The sequence below is a fragment of the Macaca nemestrina genome, chromosome 18, assembly GCF_043159975.1.
Source record: "Macaca nemestrina isolate mMacNem1 chromosome 18, mMacNem.hap1, whole genome shotgun sequence".
NCBI lineage: Eukaryota > Metazoa > Chordata > Mammalia > Primates > Cercopithecidae > Macaca > Macaca nemestrina.
Window position 1 is genome coordinate 84663405 of NC_092142.1, and position 18581 is coordinate 84681985.

The 18581-nt window shown below is 53.2% G+C and overlaps 1 protein-coding gene across 6 annotated transcripts in view; it reads right to left on the reverse strand.

The window, feature by feature from the left end:
• Nucleotides 1–18581, reverse strand: part of C18H16orf74 (chromosome 18 C16orf74 homolog) — a 51333-nt gene that overhangs the window by 23312 nt on the left and 9440 nt on the right. For all 6 annotated transcript variants that reach the window (XR_011616640.1, XR_011616639.1, XR_011616638.1 and 3 more), the window contains exon 2: nucleotides 11728–11773. Coding sequence is in view for 3 of the 6 variants with exons in the window: in XM_071085051.1 (XP_070941152.1) it covers nucleotides 11728–11773 (46 nt within the window). In the remaining 3 variants the exon portion in view is untranslated. The remainder of the gene's footprint in view (nucleotides 1–11727; nucleotides 11774–18581) is intronic.

Consider the following 18581-nt stretch of genomic DNA (forward strand, 5'->3'; position numbering starts at 1 on the left):
AGCAGGAGAATGGCATGAACCTGGGAGGCGGAGCTTGCAGTGAGCCGAGATGGTGCCCCTGCACTCCAGTCTGGGAGACACAGCGAGACTCCGTCTCAAAAAAAAAAAAAAAAAAAAAAAAAAAGTTAAATGTTTCCTGTTAAAAAGAGAGGAAGCATGAATTTCTCCTGAGGTACGATTTTTCACCCAACAGATTGGCAAAAATGGGAAGGCTGTTAACACTATGGCCACAGTCATCTCCCATGGGGGGAGTGGGATAATGGGGGTGATGGGAATGATGACATTGATGAGGATGATGGAGATGATGGGGTTGACAAGGATAATGGGGATGAGAGGGATGACAGGGATGACGAGGATGACAGAGATGATGGGGATGACGAGATAATGGGGATGACAAGGATGACAGGGCAGCCACCCTGGTCGGCGGGAGGGTCAGTCCGGGGAGGGTCTCCACACAGTGGCTAAGGCTGAGAGCACACTCATTCTGCAAACATTTGTTACATGGTCTGTGTGTGCCAAGTCTTGGGCCAGGTACCAGGGCTACAGGGATGAAAAAGGCAGCATGGTTCCTAACCTCATGGTGTCAGGAGTGTGAGGAGGAGAAAGTCCTTGGGAACTATCACCTGAATACTAACGCTGAGTACTGGGGTGGAGACCAGCTGGGCTGACCTACCCAGGCACGGCTGGAAATGGCACTTTGTCTCCCACCTGCTGCGTCACTGGCCTGGCCTCCCTCCTTTCCGAGGACATCAGGTGCCGGAGGTTTAGCTTAAGCATGGGTGACTGATGGGGGAGACCGGCTAAGTCCCTGCTGTGAGCCAGGAGGGCTGCCCGCTCTGTCCTGGGCAGGGGGCGGGGCGAGATCAGACGCCATCTGCTCTCTGGTTTAAAACAGGCTTTGATGATCCACCCCACTGCCCTGAGCCGAAGGGAGGCTGGAGGGGGGTGTCTCTCAGGAGCTTCTGCCTCCTGGGCAGAGGTCTGTTCAGAGGGTTCCAGAAAGAGCCCTGGAATTGAGCCTGCACACTTGCGTTCCCAGCCAGGCTGACTTGCTCCTTGTTACCTTGGGCAGCCAGTCTCCACTGCAGCCCCATCTGCAAGGCAAGGGCATTGGTTGTCAGCCTGGGCCGCCCAGGAGAATCACCTAGGAGGCCTCCTAGAGCACCAGTGCCTGGGACCCATCTACACCAATCTCATTCCAACCTCTAACGGGCCGGGGCAGCATCCATTAGGAAGCCTTCCAGGAGATTCTGATGTGTGGTGGAGGTTTAGACTCCTGGGCTAGAATGATTCCAGTGCTTTGTATTTCTTCTTTTTTGAGACAGGGTCTTGCTCTGTTGCCCAGGCTGGAGTGCAGTGGTGCAATTTTGGCTCACTGCAATCTCCGTCTCCTGGGCTCAAGCAATCCTCACACCTCAGCCTCCTGAGTAGCTGGCACTACAAGAGCATGCTACCATGCCCAACTAATGTTTCTGTTCTTTGTAGAGATGGGGTTTCACCATGTTGCCCAGACTGGTCTCAACTCCTGACCTTAAGCAAGCTGCCCACCTTGGCTTTCTGAAGTACTGGCCTGTATTACTGTGCCTGGCCTGTATTACTCTTAAGTTCTCAATCCACACCTCAGCTTCTACCACCTGCTGGCCCCAGAGACCTCAGCTCTTCCAGCTCAACCTGGCCTCCATACCTGCCTTCTCGCTGCTCACCAGCTCAGTGCGCTTGGTCCTGCCTCAGGGCCTCTGCATTTGCTGTTCCTTCTGCCTGGAACACTGTTCCCTGCATCCACATGGCTGACTCCAGTGTCGGCACCACAGAGAACCCCTCACCCCACCTCATCCCCTCGACTGCACCCCCTTGCTCAATTCCCTTCACAGCGCTCACCACGAAATCCAGCCTGCTGGGTGTGCATTTGTTCACACATGCTTTCCATTTCTTCTACATGGACAGAGCTCTGAGCTGCTCACTGCTGCATCCTGAGGGCTGAGTGTGCCACCTGGCATGCAGCAGGTACTCAATACATGTTTGTGAGAAGTTGCCCGGGACACACCCTCGTCTGGGCTCTGTCCCACAGTGGAAGGGAACCAGCACCATGGAACAGCGACTGTGTGTTGGCTCCTGTTTGTGGCTTGGGTGTGGAGGTCGGCAGAGTAGACAAAGACCCCTGGAACATGGCGGTGGCACCGGCAGGCAGCGGGTGAGGACCTCCCCCAGGATCCCCGCAGGTAGGAGCCTGAGCCCATTTTACAGAAGGGGACAGGAAAGCTCAGGGAAGTGGGGTGCTTGACCTTGGCTATTTTCTAACTCCTGGTTCAGCGGGGACTGGATTCTACCATGTGACCTCCCTTCAAATGTATGAAATTTCCAATTCGTTCTGAACACTGCTCAAATGTATTAGTGGAATGAATGCTTTTCTCACCCTCCCATTTCACAGAGCTCCTGTCCCCAGGGGTGGAAACTCCATATTCCCTGCCTGGCTCCAGCTGGCCACTCCCATCTTCTCCGGTGCTGTGGTCCCTCCAGTTCCTCCACCATGCACGCCAGGCTCCTGCTTGCTTCCCAGTCCATGCCCAAGAGTTTCTGCTACCAAGAACAGCTGTCCCTTCCCCGCTCTGTACCAGGCCAGCTCTTCAGGCTGGGGTGCTTCCTGGGTGATGCCACCCCTAGCAACCCTGGGTAGGCAGGCACTAGCTTCCATCCAGCACTGAGTTAGCATTACGGTTATTCCTCACCTCTGTACGTTCCAGTGGCTGGGACCACACTGCCTTGTTCATCCCTGTAGCCCTGGGACCTGGGCCAGCACCCAGTGCACACTAGGGACACAATAAAGGTTTGTGGAAGGAACAGTCTCTCATGCAATTCTGGCCTGCAGCTGTCCGCCAGCAGAGCCAGGCATTCACACAGTCACGGGGCCATATGGAGGGATTCTGGGTTTTGGGTTGACCCGGGGCTAGACGCAAGCCTCTGAAGGCAAATCAGAAAAATGGGTGCCAGGCCGGGCGCGGTGGCTCAAGCCTGTAATCCCAGCACTTTGGGAGGCCGAGACGGGCGGATCACGAGGTCAGGAGATCGAGACCATCCTGGCTAACACGGTGAAACCCTGTCTCTACTAAAAAAATACAAAAAACTAGCCGGGCGAGGTGCCGGGCGCCTGTAGTCCCAGCTACTCGGGAGGCTGAGGCAGGAGAATGGCATAAACCCGGGAGGAGGAGCTTGCACTGAGCTGAGATCCGGCCACTGCACTCCAGCCTGGGCGACAGAACCAGATTCCATCTCAAAAAAAAAAAAAAAAAAAAAAAAAAAAACAGAAAAATGGGTGGCATAACGGCCAACCACCAACCACCCCCAGGCTCAGTCCCCCGAGCGAGGGAGTCAGAGCCATGCCTGGCAGCCAGGGTCTGCACAAAAATGAGGAGTGTCTGAGAAACTGTCACAGCCAAGAGCCTAAGGAGGTGTGACAACTAAATGTCATGTGGGATCCCGCGACAGAAAAAATGTATGCGGGAAATTGGAATCATGTGGACATTAGTTAATAATAACCAATCTAGCCGGGTGCAGTGGCTCATGCCTGTAATCCCAGCGCTTTTGGCAGGTTGAGGCAGGAGGACAGCTTGAGCCCAGGAGTTCAACACCAACCTAGGCAACATGGTAAAACCCCCATCTCTACTAAAAATGCAAAAAAATTAGACAGGTGTGGTGGCGCTTGCCTGTAGTCCCAGCTACTTGGGAGGCTGAGGTGGGAGAATTGCTTGAGCCCAGGAGATGGAGGTTGCAGTGAGCTGAGGTTGTGCCACTGCACTCTAGCTTGGGCAACAGAGCCAGGCCCTGTTTCAAAAAAACAAAAAGTGTGGATATTAGTTAATAAGAATGGATCTGGCAGGGTGCGGTGGCTCATGCCTATAATCCTAGCACTTTGGAAGGTCAAGGCTTGAAGCTAAGAGTTTAAGACTAGCGCATGCAACAAAGCAAGACCTCTTCTCTACAAAAAAAAAAAAAAAAAAAAAAAAAAATTAGCTGGGCATGGCGTTGTACACCTATAGTCCCAGCTGCTTGGGAGGCTGAGGCAGGAGAATTACTTGAGCCCCAGAGGTCAAGGCTGCAGTGAGCTGTGACTGTGCCACTGCACTCCAGCCTGAGCAACAAAGAGAGAGTGAGATCCTGTCTCAAAAATATAAATAAATAAGTATATAAATAAATAAAATAGCAATAAAGAACAATGGATTTGTATTGATTGGTTTGCTGTAATGAGTGGACCGTGTGAGCGTAAGATGTTAATAACAGCAGAAGCTAGTGTGGGGTATATGGGAACTCTCTGTACTATCTTTTCAATTTTTCTGTCAATTAAAACTGTTCTAAAAAATAAAGTCTATTTTAAAAAAACAATGACAAGCTACCAACCCAGGAGAAAACCTTCATCTTTCCCACCAAGCCCCAGGCAGCCCTAAGGGACCTTCCCCAGGACAGTTGCTGGGGCCAGTCTCATTCCCAGGAGCCTGTATCCATGGTGATGCTGGAGTTAACCCAGGCTGGAGCTGACGTTCCCCCCGCAGAACCTCAAAGACCACAGAGGTCCTCCCAGGTAGCCCTGACGCCCCAGCCAGCCACTCTAGCGGAAAAGCCCATGCCTGCAGTTGAACTCTTCCTGCGGAGGCCCCCACACACCTGCAACTACCTCCACAGCAGGAAGGTGTAAAGGCTCCTTGGGCACCATCTTTAGTGCCTATCTCAGAAAACTCTCGAGACCTGACCCAGGAGATCTTTCCAGTTGATGCTCCATCTTACAGACACAGAAACTGAGGCCTGGGCACAGGAAGTGACTTGCACAAAGTTGCAGTCAGTCAGAGGCTGACCCAAAACATGAACTTGGATCTCTGACCCCAGAGCCATTTTGCCAGTGGTCCTCAAAAGTACACAGCCACTGGAATTCCCCCAGAGGATGTGTTGAAAACCCTGAGTTCCTGATTCAGTTGATCCAGTGGGTCCTGAGAATCTGATGGTCTGACTGGTTCCCAAGTGATGCCTATGCAGAAGGTCCCGGACCCCACTGAGAACCATGCAGCAGGACCACGCCATTTCCTTGGCTGTGCTGTCCTGCTGGAGCCTGGTGAGGGAGCACTTAGGAACCAAGGAGACGACTCCCTCGTTCCCCTTCTGTCTGTGGAGCCAACCTCTCCTAACTGGCCATGTGGCCTTGAGCCAGTGAGAGATCCCCTGTACCTCAGTCTCCCCATCTGTAGAGTTCAGCTGTGATGAGGGTGGCCATGCCCAGCTCCTGTTGATGCTGGCACGTGCCATTCTTTATAGGGTAAGGTAAGAGGGAGACGTTCTTTGGCCCGTGGGACACTCCTGTGGGTCACAGTCGCCACGGAAAGGCCCTTGAGCAGAGGGACTCTGCTTAAGGGGTGCCACTGCAGCCCCTCTCCTTTGGACTCGGAAACAAAGGGGTGTTGGCACAGTTGTGTTCCTCCTATGCCACCCTCTCAATATCTACCACCCTTGGGCTGAGTCTTTGTTGCCAGACAGGAGAAGCACATTCCTGCCCCCCACAGGGGAAGCTCAGAGGTGAACTGACTTGATGGGGACTGAATAGTGTCCCCCAAATTCACATCAACCCAGAACCTCAGAATGTGACCTTATTTGGAAATGAGGTCTTTGCAGATGTAATTAGTTAAGGATCTCGTGATGAGCTCACCCTGGATTTGGGGGCGCAGGGGCTCTAAATCCAACGCCTGGTGTCTTTACAAGAGGAGGAGAGGGAGGTTGAATGCAGGGCAACATGAAGAGAGGAAGGCCACGTGAAGACGGAGGCAGAGACTGGACCCAGGATGCCTGAAGTGATCAGAAGCTGGAAGAGGCTGAAAGGTTCCTCACTTGGGGCTGAGGAGGGAGGGTGACCCTGCCAGGGCCGATTTCAGAACCATGAGAGAATAAAAATTGCTGTTTTACACCCCCAGTGTATGGTCATTTGTCACAGCAGCCACCAGACAGTCACACACGGTAGAGACGGAAGCCAGCCCAGCAGTGGGCGGACCCCATCCCAGCCAGCCACGTTGGGTGCCATCGACACAAAGCCAGCCCAATAGGGAAGGGGCCTGGGTCTTCCTGGGCAGTTACACATCCTCAGAGCCCATGGGGAAGCTAAGGAAGGAGGAGGTGGCGAGGGCTGGGGCTGTGGCTGGTCAGAGTCGGTGAGATGAAGCCCGCAGGGAAGAATGTCATACCCACTGTGACCCTCACACTCTGCTGAGCAGGTTCAGCCCATGCCTCCCGTAACCACGCTTCCCGTAACCACGCCTCCCGTAACCATGCCTCACACTCTACTGAGCGGGCTCAGCCCACACCCCCGTAACCACACCTCCCGTAACCATGCCTCCGGTAACCACGCCTCCTAAGAGAATAAGAACAGGTCTCCGAGCCGCCTCCCTAAAGGAACCCATGTCTCATTTCTAGTTGGTGTGACCGTAGCTGGTCACTTCCTCTCCTTGGGCCTCAATTTCCCTATATGTAATGTAAGGCTTTGCAAGATGACTGCCAAGGTGCCTCCTGGCTCAGAAAGCCTACTTTGGTTCTAGAGGGAGAGATTCTCAGACTGGAGGGGCAAAGAAAGGAGGGCAGCAAACTAAATCCCCCAGACCAGGCAAGTGAACCCCCACATCAGCCAACTGAACCCCCAGACCAGCCACTGAACCCCCACATCACCCAATCAAACCCCCAGATCACACAACTAAACCCCCAGACCAGCCAACTAAACCCCCAAGACCAGCCAAGTAAAGCCCCCAGCCCAGTCAAATAACCCCAGACCAGCCAACTGAACCCCCAGACCAGCCAAGTAACCCCAGTCCAGCCAACTGGACCCCCAGATTAGCCAATTAATCCCCACACAAGACAGGTAAACCCTGTTAGACCAGCCAACCAACCCCCCAAGACCAGCCAAGTAAAGCCCCCAGCCCAGCCAAGTAACTCCCAGACCAGACAACTTAAACCCCATAGATCAGCCAACTAACCTCCCCATACGAGACAATCCCCCCAAGACCAGACAACTAAACCTCCAGACCAGACAACGAAATTCCCCAAACCACAAAACTAAATCCCCTAGACAACTGAACACCCCCCCGCTCCCGATCAGCTGACTGAACCTCCCAGACCAGTGAACTGGACCCCACTCGTTGAAATGATGTTTGGAATACACTGAATTAAATAAAACATATTAAAAGTAATCATACCCGTTGCTTTTTACCTTATTCATGGGACTGCTAGAAACGTTAAAATCTATTTCTACTGGATGGTGTGGCTCTAGATAGTATACCCTTGGGCAGAGTCCTGTCTTTATGATTCTTCAAGTCCTCTCCAGAACCCAGCACTCAATAAAACCTGTGGGCTGGATGCAGGATGCCTTGGTTTACCCCAGAGGAAGCTGAGGCCTAGAGAGACAAGGTCACTTGCCCCAAGGCAGGAACCACTGTGTAATCTGTGGGGCTCAGTGGAAAATGAACATGTGAGGCCCATTGTTCAATATGCATTAAGAGCATTAAACTGAGCATGGGGCCTGTGTAGCTGCAGAGGTCACATGCCCGTGAAGCTGGCCCTGCTCCAAGGTCAAATCGTTGGTAAGGGGCAGAGCTGGGATTTGAACCCAGGGAGACCTGCAGCTGGGGGCATGGTACAGGAGGGTCACCTGGAAACAGCTGGGTGGGTCTGAGTCCTTGGCCAGGCTGCAGGGCTAGAGCACAGAGGCAGAGGGCCTGGGTCCTGGCGGGTCCCTCCTCCTGGTGCCCTGGGCAGCATGTAGTGCTGAGGCCCCAGGGAGTGACAGTAATTGTATCCAGGGCTGAACGGTGCCCGCTCCAAAAGATACACCTAACCGGAACCTATGAGTGGGAATCTAACATTGTTGAAAACAGGGTCTTTGTGATTTTTTTTTTTTTTTTTTTTTTGAGACAGGGTCTGGCTCTGTCACCCAGGCTGGAGTGCAGTGGTGTGATCACGGCTCATTGCAGCCTTGACTTCCTGGGCTCAAGGGATCCTCCCACCTCAGCCTCCCAAGTGGCTGGGACTACAGGCATGCACGTCACCATTCCCCGATAATTTTTGTATTTTTTGTAGGGATGGGGTTTTGTGATGTTGCCCAGACTGGTCTTGAACTCCTGGGCTCAAGAGATCCTCCTGCCTCAGTTTCCCAAAATGTTGGGATTACAGGCATGAGCCACCGTGTAGCCCTGCAGATATAATTGAGTTAAGGATCTTGAGATGAGATTATCCTGGAATAGGGTGGGCCCTAAAGCAAATGACAGTTGTCCTTAAAAGAGAGGGGAAGACAGAAGAAGAAAGCCATGTGCCATGAGGCAGAGGCTGGAGCTAAGCGGCCACAAACCAAAGGATGGCTGGTGCCACCAGGAGCTTGGCAGGAAGGAGCCTCCCTAGATCTTCCAGAAGAAACGAGGCCCTGCTCACACCTGGATGTCACACCTCTGGCCTCCAGAACTGTGAGAGAATAAATTCCTGTTTTAAGCCACCTAGTTTGGGGTAATTTCTTACAGCAGCCCTAGGACAGTAAGATGCCATGTTACTGAGTTCCTGGTTGCTTCAAATGTCGAGTTACAATGTTTCTCTCCAGGCCAGGCGTGGTGGCTCACGCCTGTAATCCCAGCACTTTGGGAGGCCAAGGCAGGCGGATCACTTGAAGTCAGGAGTTGGAGACCAGCCTGGCCAACATGGTGAAACCCCGTCTCTACCAAAAATACAAAAATGAGCTGGGCGTGGTGGCAGGCATCTGTAATCCCAGCTACTCTGGAGGCTGAGGCAGGAGAATCGCTTGAACCCGGGAGGCAGGGGTTGCAGTGAGTTGAGATTGCACCATTTCACTCCAGCCTGGTGACACAGTGAGACTCTGTCTCAAAAAAAAAAAAAAAAAAAAAAAAAAAAAGAGTTCTGGCCCCCCTACTCCCCATTCCCAGAGTCACCACCATGCTTGTGCGGGCCTCATCACCTTCAGAGACCCAGGCTGGGCAGGTGGGGGTGGGCAGGGGCCGGTAGCACCAAAGCCAGCCATGAAAAATGGATGGACAAGCCGTGCTTGGGGCAGGTGCCATTCCAGCACTTAGCAGCTCTAGGGCCGACAGGAAGGTGGTCCTTTTAAAAGCTCCCAGCTCCAGGAACCCTGAGCTGGCTGCCTGTGCTTTCACTCATGAGGGGCCGGGGGTGGGTGGTGTCGGAGTGCATTTCCCAGGCACTGTCAGGATCTGCAGAGTCTTGGTCTACCTTCCTGATCAAGCCCCGGCCTTGGGTTGGAAGAAAAGTGGTCCCAGAGACACCTCCAGGGGCCTGGTTTCTTTGTCAAAGATGTCCTGACACAGTCACCAAAAGGTGGAAACAACTCAGTGTCCATCATTGGAGAAGCAGATAAAGAAAACGTGGTCTGTCCACATGGTGGAGTAGTATTCAGCCGTGAAAAGGAATGAAGCAGTGACTCGTGCCTCAATGTGGATGAGCCTAGAAAACGCCACGCTGAGCGACGGAGGCCAGACACAAAAGGACAAATGCTGGATGATTCCACGGACATGAGGTCCTTAGAGCAGATTCCTAGAGACGGGAAGTAGAATGGTGGCTGCCAAGGGCTGGGGGAGGGAAGGGGAGTTAGTGTTTAATGGGGACAGAGTTTCAGTTGGAGATGATGAAACCTTCATTGTGAAGATGGGTGGTGCGATGGTTGCACAACATTGTGAACGTGCTTAATGCCACTAACCTGTACACTTCATGGTTAAAACGGTAAGTTTTATGTGATACATATTATTTTTTAAAGAAAAGTGTCCTCAATGCCTACTTTGTGCCAGGAACTGGGAAACTCACGTCAAAGGGAAGAAAGTCCTCAAGTTTCAAGGGTTCAGCTTGACCCTCTCGACCACTGTCTGCGGCTGGATCAACCTCAACTACTCACAGATACTCATTCGACAAACATCTGCCCGCTCCTCTGTGGGGTCAGGCTGGAGTCTCAGAGGAAGGCAGGCCCTGGAGGGGACGCGGGCTGTTTGTGTCTGTCTGGCATCCCATCCCGCTTGGCAAAGGACACCCCGATTTTCACCATGGGAACCAATCTCTCTGCAAGCGGTCTTGGAGGAGCTGTCAATCAAGATGCACTTCCCTCCACGCCAAGGGGGCGGGCCTAAGACCTAAGCTGGGCCAGATGCTCTCCTGGAGCGGATTCCTCCCAGCCTGGGAACCTAAAAGGTGGTCCATTCATCCCGGCTCCCAGCAGGGACCTTTTCATTTCTCCTTACTTCACTCTTCCTGTGGGCTCCCCTTGGCTTTCCAGTAAATTCCTTGTCAACCAATATCCGCTTCTGTAGCTTGCATCCAAAAGCCCTAAACCTGCCTAAACCCAAAGGATGGGCTACAGAGCCTGGTGAATTTGACGAAGGAAATAATACAATTAATTAAGAGCAGCCACCGCCAGGGTGCGCCAGGCCCTGCTCTGGTGCTCCTGGTGACCTGAGACGGGTCCACCATGATCCCCATTTTACTGATAAGGAAACTGAGGCTCTTGATCTAGGTCTTACAGAGGCATTGGTGAGGCTACAACTCACACAATGCAGGCTGATCCCAGGCCTGGCTCAGTTCCTGACCACCTCTCCAGGTGCGTAGGTGACCTCTGCCTGGAGGGGGCTGCTGGGGTTAGGCAGGTGGCCCTGGGGCAGGCTAGGAGCCCGGCCCTCAAACTACTGGCCATGGGACACCTGGAGCCAGAGTTGGTCTCAGGCAGCAGGGCCGCAAGTCAGAGCAGGCGGGCATGCTGGGTCTGGACCAGTGGCCGCCCACGTGACTCCCAGATTTTCGGCTGGGGAGACCAAAGCAACTGTCACCAAGGTAAAGAAGAGGGGGCAGCAATGGACTTGGGATGGGAGGTCTCCTCCCGCATTGGTCTGCCCCAGGACAGAAGACAGGACAGAAGTCTGGGCCACCTTCGCCAACACCCACAACACCCTTCAGTGGTTTTGTGTCCTTCTAGAACTTTCTCCTGCTGGCCTTCTCTCTCAGCACCTGGACGCTGGACCTCCTGTCTGGGTGATAACAGGCCCCAGGTGTGTCCTCGGGAAAAAAAACAGCCCAGCGTGTGCCTGGCTCCTTCGCAAAGGTCTCCTCCTCCCTCACTCTCCACAGCCTGGGATTAGGCCCCCTGAGGGGGAAACTGAGGCCCCAGGGCACTGCCACCTTCTCAGTCACTCACTGCTAGTGAAATGGAAGGGCCGTGCGTGGTGGCTGAAGCCTGTAGTGCCAGCACTTTGGGAGGCTGAGACGGGCGGATCACGAGGTCAGGAGATAGAGACCATCCTGGCTAACACGGTGAAACCCCGTTTCTACTAAAAAATACAAAAAACTAGCCGGGCGAGGTGGCGGGCGCCTGTAGTCCCAGCTACTCGGGAGGCTGAGGCAGGAGAATGGCGTGAACCCGGGAGGCAGAGCTTGCAGTGAGCTGAGATCCGGCCACTGCACTCCAGTCTGGGCGACAGAGCAAGACTCTGTCTCAAAAAAAAAAAAAAAAAGAAATGGAAGGCCTTGGGGGGGTGCTCAGGGTCATGACAAGCATTTTTAGGGTACCTGCTGTGTACAGGACTGCTTTAAGGGATGGTGCCCCGCTCTCTCTGCAGGGCAGAGGGCTTCATCTCCCCTCCCTCCTGCCCCCCAGCCCAGCCCACCCCCTGCCATGAGAGCTGGTGGGGGCGGGGGTGCAGGCCTTACCTTTCAGGCAGGACATCTTAAGCCCCATGCTGGCGCCTCTGCAGGCCTGTGGAGAGAGGAGAGCGCTCAGAGGAGGGGCGGGCACAACTTGTTTGTGTTGGCCATGTGCGGCCAGGCCCCCACCCCGGCCCTGACGAGTGCAAAACAGGAGGTTGTGGTGGAGAGAAACCACCGGCCTCCAGGTCACGCCACCTGTCAACTACATCTGGGCTGGATTTGCTCAAAGAGGGAGTCTGTGCTGGTGGAAAAACCTTACGGGTGCCTCAAAGTTAAATATACAGGAAGCCAAGGCGGCGTCTGCAGCCCTGGCTCTGTGAGGTCACTTGAACCCAGGAGGTGGAGGCTGCAGTGAACTGATCATAGGGAACCGACACCGCCAAGCCTTTCCTTTCAAGAGCCACAGGACGGCTGCAGCTGCAGAGATGTGAAGACCTGCCAGCCAGGGCTCGGGGGTGGCCCAGAGGCCCCCATGGCAGTGCACCTCCCGTTCTTTTTTTTTTTTTTTTGAGACGGAGTCTCACTCTGTCACCCAGGCTGGAGTGCAGTGGCCACATCTCAGCTCACTGCAAGCTCTGCCTCCCGGGTTTACACCATTCTCCTGCCTCAGCCTCCCGAGTAGCTGGGACTACAGGTCCTTGCCTGGCTACCTTGCCTGGCTAGTTTTTTGTATTTTTTAGTAGAGACGGGGTTTCACTGGGTTAGCCAGGATGGTCTCGATCTCCTGACCTCGTGATCCGCCCATCTTGGCCTCCCAAAGTGCTGGGATTACAGGCTTGAGCCACCGCGCCTGGCCGCACCTCCCATTCTAATGCTGCCATTTTTTTTTTCCCTAATGCAGGTTCTTTGGAGATCTGACAGCCTGAGCTATAGAGCCCGTGTGGCCCCCAGCCCACAGGGTATTAGAATTATCCCAACCAGTGTTCTCATGATGTTCCTGTGACATGAGGCATCCTCAGTTCTGAGCAATTGAAAAATAAAAGCAGCAGCCAGTGGTGCAGGGCCCCTGCGTGCTCTTGACACTCATTCCTCAGTAACAGCCCCGCAAGGTACTATTACTGTCACCACTTCACAGACACAAAAATCAGGGCTCAGAGAGGTGGTGGCACCTGCCTGAGGCTACTAGCTTGCTAGGAACTGTGGAGCTGACACTCGAACCCAGGACTGTCCTGATCCCCAGGCTGGAGCCCCACCCCACAGGGGCCTGTAGTGTGCAGAGGTCCAGAGGAAGATAAAGGCACAGTCCATGGGAGGAGCCCCAGGGGGTGGGAGGTCAGGCAGGAACAGGTGGGGAGAAACCAAAGATGGGTTGGACCTGGGGTTTTTGGGGCTGGTTTTGAGTTAAGAGCTTATTCTGAGGATTCCAAGGAGCAAGTCTGCTTTCTAGAAGGGTGTGTGGCTAGGGCCTGTGAGGAGACCCCAGGCCTGGCCCTCGTCTGCAAGCTGTTGGTGGACTGGTAGCATCAGCAACCCGGAGGCTGGGGAGCAAGGCAGCAGCTCGGGCCCACCCAGGGGCACAAGGTCCCACGGATTCCTGTGCCTCTGAGGTCAGAGATGCTTGCTCTGGGCCAGAAATCGGACAGGTGAATGTGAAGATGGCAGGTCAGGAAAGGTTTGGAGAAGGAGCTGGAAGTCCAGGTGGAGCTAGTAAGACATGGGTGGGAGATACCACCAGGACATAGAGTGAGGGCCTGGGGAAGACAGGGAGAGCGAGAGATACTGATGGAGCGGGCGTGGGCCAGCTGCGTATGAAAGGTGGCCATTCCAACTTAGCAGTGGTCTCTGGGGCTTCCCCACTGCACCAGCTGGGCCAGGTCCCAGCCATGTGACCACGGAGAGTTTATCTCAACACTTCACTTTCCTCATCTTTAAAATGGGATGAGGTGGCCAGGCCAGTGGCTCAAGCCTGTAATTCCAACATTTTGGGAGGCCAAGGCGAGTGTATCAGGAGTTCAAGACCAGCCAGGCCAACATGGTGAAACCCCGTCTCTACTAAAAGTAAAAAAATGAGCCAGGCATGGTGGTGGGTGCCTGTAATACCGGCTCCTCGGAGGCTGGGGCAGGAGAATCACTTGAACCCGTAGGTGGAGGTTGCAGTGAGCTGAGATTGCGCCACTGCACTGCAGCCTGGGCGACAGAGTGAGAATTCATCTTGAGAAAAAAAATTTTTTTTAAAAAGGGATGAGGCACATAATGGTCTCACTGAGCAGCAGCGAGGACTGAGTGTCGGGAGGTGATCTGTGCTGGGAATAGAGGAAAAGTCCGAGCAATGTCAGCTGCTGCCGTCCCTTATGACAGCGAGGGAGGGAAAGGAGGTCGAGGTTTCCAGCTAGGCCTTTTCTCCAGGGCCTTGCTGTTCCCAGAATGGCCCATGGAACAGCAGCACAGGCTTCCCGGGAGCTATGCCTGCAGAGTCTCAGGCCCTGAGCTGGCCCTGCCCACTCAGAACCTGCATCCACACTACAGCCAAGAAGAGCTGGGCCCTGCAGTGTCCGCACCTCGCCCAGGAGCTTTACAAAATACTGCTTCTTCCGGATTAGGTAACTCACAGCTGTCATCCCAGCACGTTGGGAGGCTGAGGCATGAGGATCGCTTGGGGCCAAGAGTTTAAGACTAACCTAAGCAACATAAGAAGACCCTGTCTCTATAAAACAAGCTTACAGCCAGGCGCAGTGGCTCACATCTGTAATCCTAGCACTTTGGGAGGCTAAGGTGGGCAGATCATCTGAGGTCAGGAGTTCGAGACCAGCCTGGCCAACATGGTGGAACCCCATCTCTACTAAAAATACAAAAAATTAGCTGGGTGTGGTGGTGGGTGCCTGTAGTCCCAGCTACTTGGGAGGCTTAGGTAGGAGAATCTCTTGAACCCGGGAGGTGGAGGTTGCAGTGAGCCAAGATCGTGCCATTGCACTCCAGCCTGGGCAATAAGAGCAAAACTCCATCTCAAAAACAAAAAACAAGCTTGTACAACCCGCAGCCTTCCAGCCGCCTGCAGCCCAGGACGGCTTTGAACGTGGCCTAACACAAATTCGTAAGCTTGCTTAAAACATTATGAATTTTTTTTGCGATTTTTTGTTTTTAAGCTCATCAGCTATCGTTAGTGTATTTTATGTGTGGCCCAAGACAATTCTTCTTCCAATGTGGCCCAGGGAAGCCAAAAGTTTGGACATCCTAGCTATAAAACATTTAAAAAAAAATTAGTCAAGCGTGGTGGCCTGTGCCTGTAGTCCAAGCTACTCAGGAGGCTGAGGCGGGAGGATCACTTGAACTCAGGAGGTTGAGGCTGCAGTGAACCTTGAACTTGATTGTGCCACTTCACACCAGCCTGGGTGACAAAGCAAGAGCCTGTTTCTTAAAAAAAAAAACAAAAAACAAAAAACAAAAACTGCAGCCTGAGTCCCACCCCCAGAGATTCCGGGGCAATTGGTCTGGTGTGTGGCTGGCACTGGGATTTCTTTTTTTTTTTTGAGATGGAGCCTCACTCTGTCACCCAGGCTGGAGTGCAGTGGCACAACCTTGGCTCACCGCACCCTCTACTTCCCAGGTTCGAGTGATTCTCCTGCTTCAGCCTCCTGAGTAGCTGGGACTACAGGGGTGCACCATGACACCCAGCTATTTTTTTTTTTTTGTATTTTTAGTGGAGATGGGGTTTCATCATGTTGGCCAGGCTGGTCTCGAACGCCTGACCTCAAGTTATCCACCCACCTCAGCCTCCCAAAGTGCTGGGATTTCAGGTATGAGCCACCGCGCCTGGCCTGGCACTGAGATTTTTAAATGCTCCCTGCAGGACTCTCACATGCAGGAGAGAGAATCCTTCCCTACGGGAGGAGTGAGGGGTAGCGAAGGAGTGGGTCTGGGGCTGAGGGACAGAGAGGGCCCAGGCCTGCGGGAGTGACAGACACATTTCCTGGCACTCACCATGGGCCCGACACTGTTCAGAGCCTTTTATGTATATTATACACATACATATACATATACATATACATATACATATACATATACATATACAGTGAATCCTCACAACAACCCCATGAAGTTGGGACCATTCCTGTCCCATTTCACAGGAAACATCTAACAGGAAACAGCACAGAGGAATTCGTTAACTTGCCTAAGGTCATCTGGGTAGCAAGTGACAGAGCAGGGATTTGAAGCCAGAACTTTGGACTGTGGAGCCTACGCCTTTAGTGACCAGGCAGACCTGGAAAGTCTTGGAGTCCCCAGGGGACAGAGCTTCCAGGAACAGGGGAGGGTGGAGCACACCTCATCTCCATCCCTTATCCATTGTGCCCATGCTGGCTCTCCTGCCGCCAGCCTTGCCAAGGGGTCCTGCAGCCCTGATGTCAGGGTCAACCACAAAGAAGCCAGAGGGAAAGCTGCACAGAGCCCCAGGGCCTCTGCTGGCCAGGCTTCCCAAACCTCCCTGGACTGCGGCTGCTGGGAAGATAGACTCAACGTCCCAGCGACGTGCAGACCGGCCCTGCACAACGTACTCGGATTCTATCAACTATTCCCTTTCATCCTGTCTTTGTTCAGCATTGATCGCAGCCCACCCGGCGGGTTTTGAAAACCAGTAATCTGTACGGAAGTCCTCACAGATGGAATGATGTCTGGAATTTGCTGTGAAAATACTCCAGTAAAACAACAAAATGCTGTGGGGCACGGGGAGGTGCCACCATGCGAGCAGCGGGATGTTGTTTACTGTTGAGACTGGGAGACAGGAGAGCATGACATCCTGGTGTGTTTGTTTCAAAAGTAATGCTCAGCCTGGGCAACATGGCGAAACCCCATCTCTACAAAAAAGTACAAAATTTTATCGGTCATGGTGGCGCATGCCTGTCATCCCAGCCACTCAGGAGGCTGAGGTGGGAGGATCGCTTGAGCCTGGGAAGTGGAGGCTGCAGTGAGCCATGATTTTGCCACTGCACTACCTGGGAGACAGAGCGAGACCCTGTCTCAAAAAAGAAAAGAGAAGAGAAGAGAAGTAATAAAATGGTCAGAAGAGAAACAACTGTATTTTAGATTACAGTCTGGGGTCAATATTAAATTTTCAGATTATGATTATTGTACTGTGCTTTTTTTTTTTTTTTTGAGACAGAGTCTTGCTCTGTCGCCCAGGCTGGAGTGCAGTGGCCGGATCTCAGCTCACTGCAAGCTCCGCCTCCCGGGTTCACGCCATTCTCCTGCCTCAGCCTCCCGAGTAGCTGGGACTACAGGCGCCCGCCACCTCGCCCGGCTAGTTTTTTGTATTTTTTAGTAGAGACGGGGTTTCACCGGGTTAGCCAGGATGGTCTCGATCTCCTGACCTCGTGATCCGCCCATCTCGGCCTCCCAAAGTGCTGGGATTACAAGCTTGAACCACCGTGCCTGGCCTTTTGTACTGTGTTCTTTAAGAAATGGTCCTTGCTCATCTGGGCGCAGTGGCTCACGCCTGTAATCCCAGCACTTAGGGAGGCTGAGGCGGGTGGATCGTCTGAAGTCAGGAGTTCGAGACCAGCCTGGCCAACATGGTGAAACCCCGTCTCTACTAAAAATACAAAAATTAGCCAGGCGTGGTGGCAGGCACCTGTGATCCCAGCTACTCGGGAGGATGAGGCAGGAGAATCACTTGAACCCAGAAGGCAGAGGTTGCAGTGAACTGAGATTGTGCCATTGCACTCCAGCCTGGGCAACAAGAGCAAGACTGTCTAGAAAGAAGGAAGGAAGAAAGAAAGGAAGGAAGGAAGGAAGGAAGGAAGGAAGGAAGGAAGGAAGGAGGGAGGGAGGGAGGGAGGGAGGGAGGGAGGGAGGGAGGGAGGGTCCTTGCTCTTAGAAAATCTACACTGATGGCTGGGCATGGTGACTCATGCTTTGTAATCCCAGTACTTTGGGAGGCCGAGGCAGGCAGATCACCTGAGGTCAGGAGTTTGAGACCAGCCTGGCCAACATGGTGAAACCCCATCTCTACTAAAAATACAAAAACTTATCCAGGCGTAGCCAGGCGCAGTGGCTCACGCCTGTAATCCCAGCACTTTGGGAGGCCGAGGCTGGCGGATCATAAGGTCAGGAGATTGAGACCATCCTGGCTAACACAGTGAAACCCCGCCTCTATTAAAAATACAAAAAATTAGCCAGGCGTGGTGGCAGGTGCCTGTCGTCCCAGCTACTTGGGAGGCTGAGGCAGGAGAATGGTGTGAACCTGGAAGGCGGAGCTTGCAGTGAGCCGAGATTGTGCCACTGCACTCCAGCCTGGGAGACAGAGCAAGAATCTGTCTCAAAAAAAAAAAAAAAAAAATTATCCAGGCATGGTGGTGGGCATCTGTAATCCCAGATACCTGGGAGGCGGAGGTTTCAGTGAATGGAGATTGTGCCACTGCACTCCAGCCTGGGTGAGAGAGTGAGACCCACAAAAAAAAAAAAAAAAAAAATATATATATATATATATACACTGACACATTTGGGGTCAAGAGTCATCATTTCCATAACTTAACTCTCAAATTGTTCAGCAGGAAAATAATAGGAAAATAATGATACGCACGAATATGTGCAGGGAGAGATGAGAACGCGCATGTAGGTAAATGTTCATTTCTGGCGAAGGGTATTTGCAGGGCCTCTTTATATTCTCACAACTCTTCTTTAAGTTTGAAACTGCTTCAAGAAAAAGGCTTAAAAAGGAAAGAAAGGCAACATCCAGAAGAGACAGGGCAGCTCAATGACAGTCTGCACATGCCTGGACTCCCCACCATGGTCTCCCATGGCAGGACGCAGGCGGCAGCGTGTGCGTCGGATACTGATTTCCTCTTAGCAGCTTCTATGATTTGGTGGAGATGTGTTCCTGGGGCCAGGCTCTGGCCGGGCAAAGGATCTATATTACGCCGTGC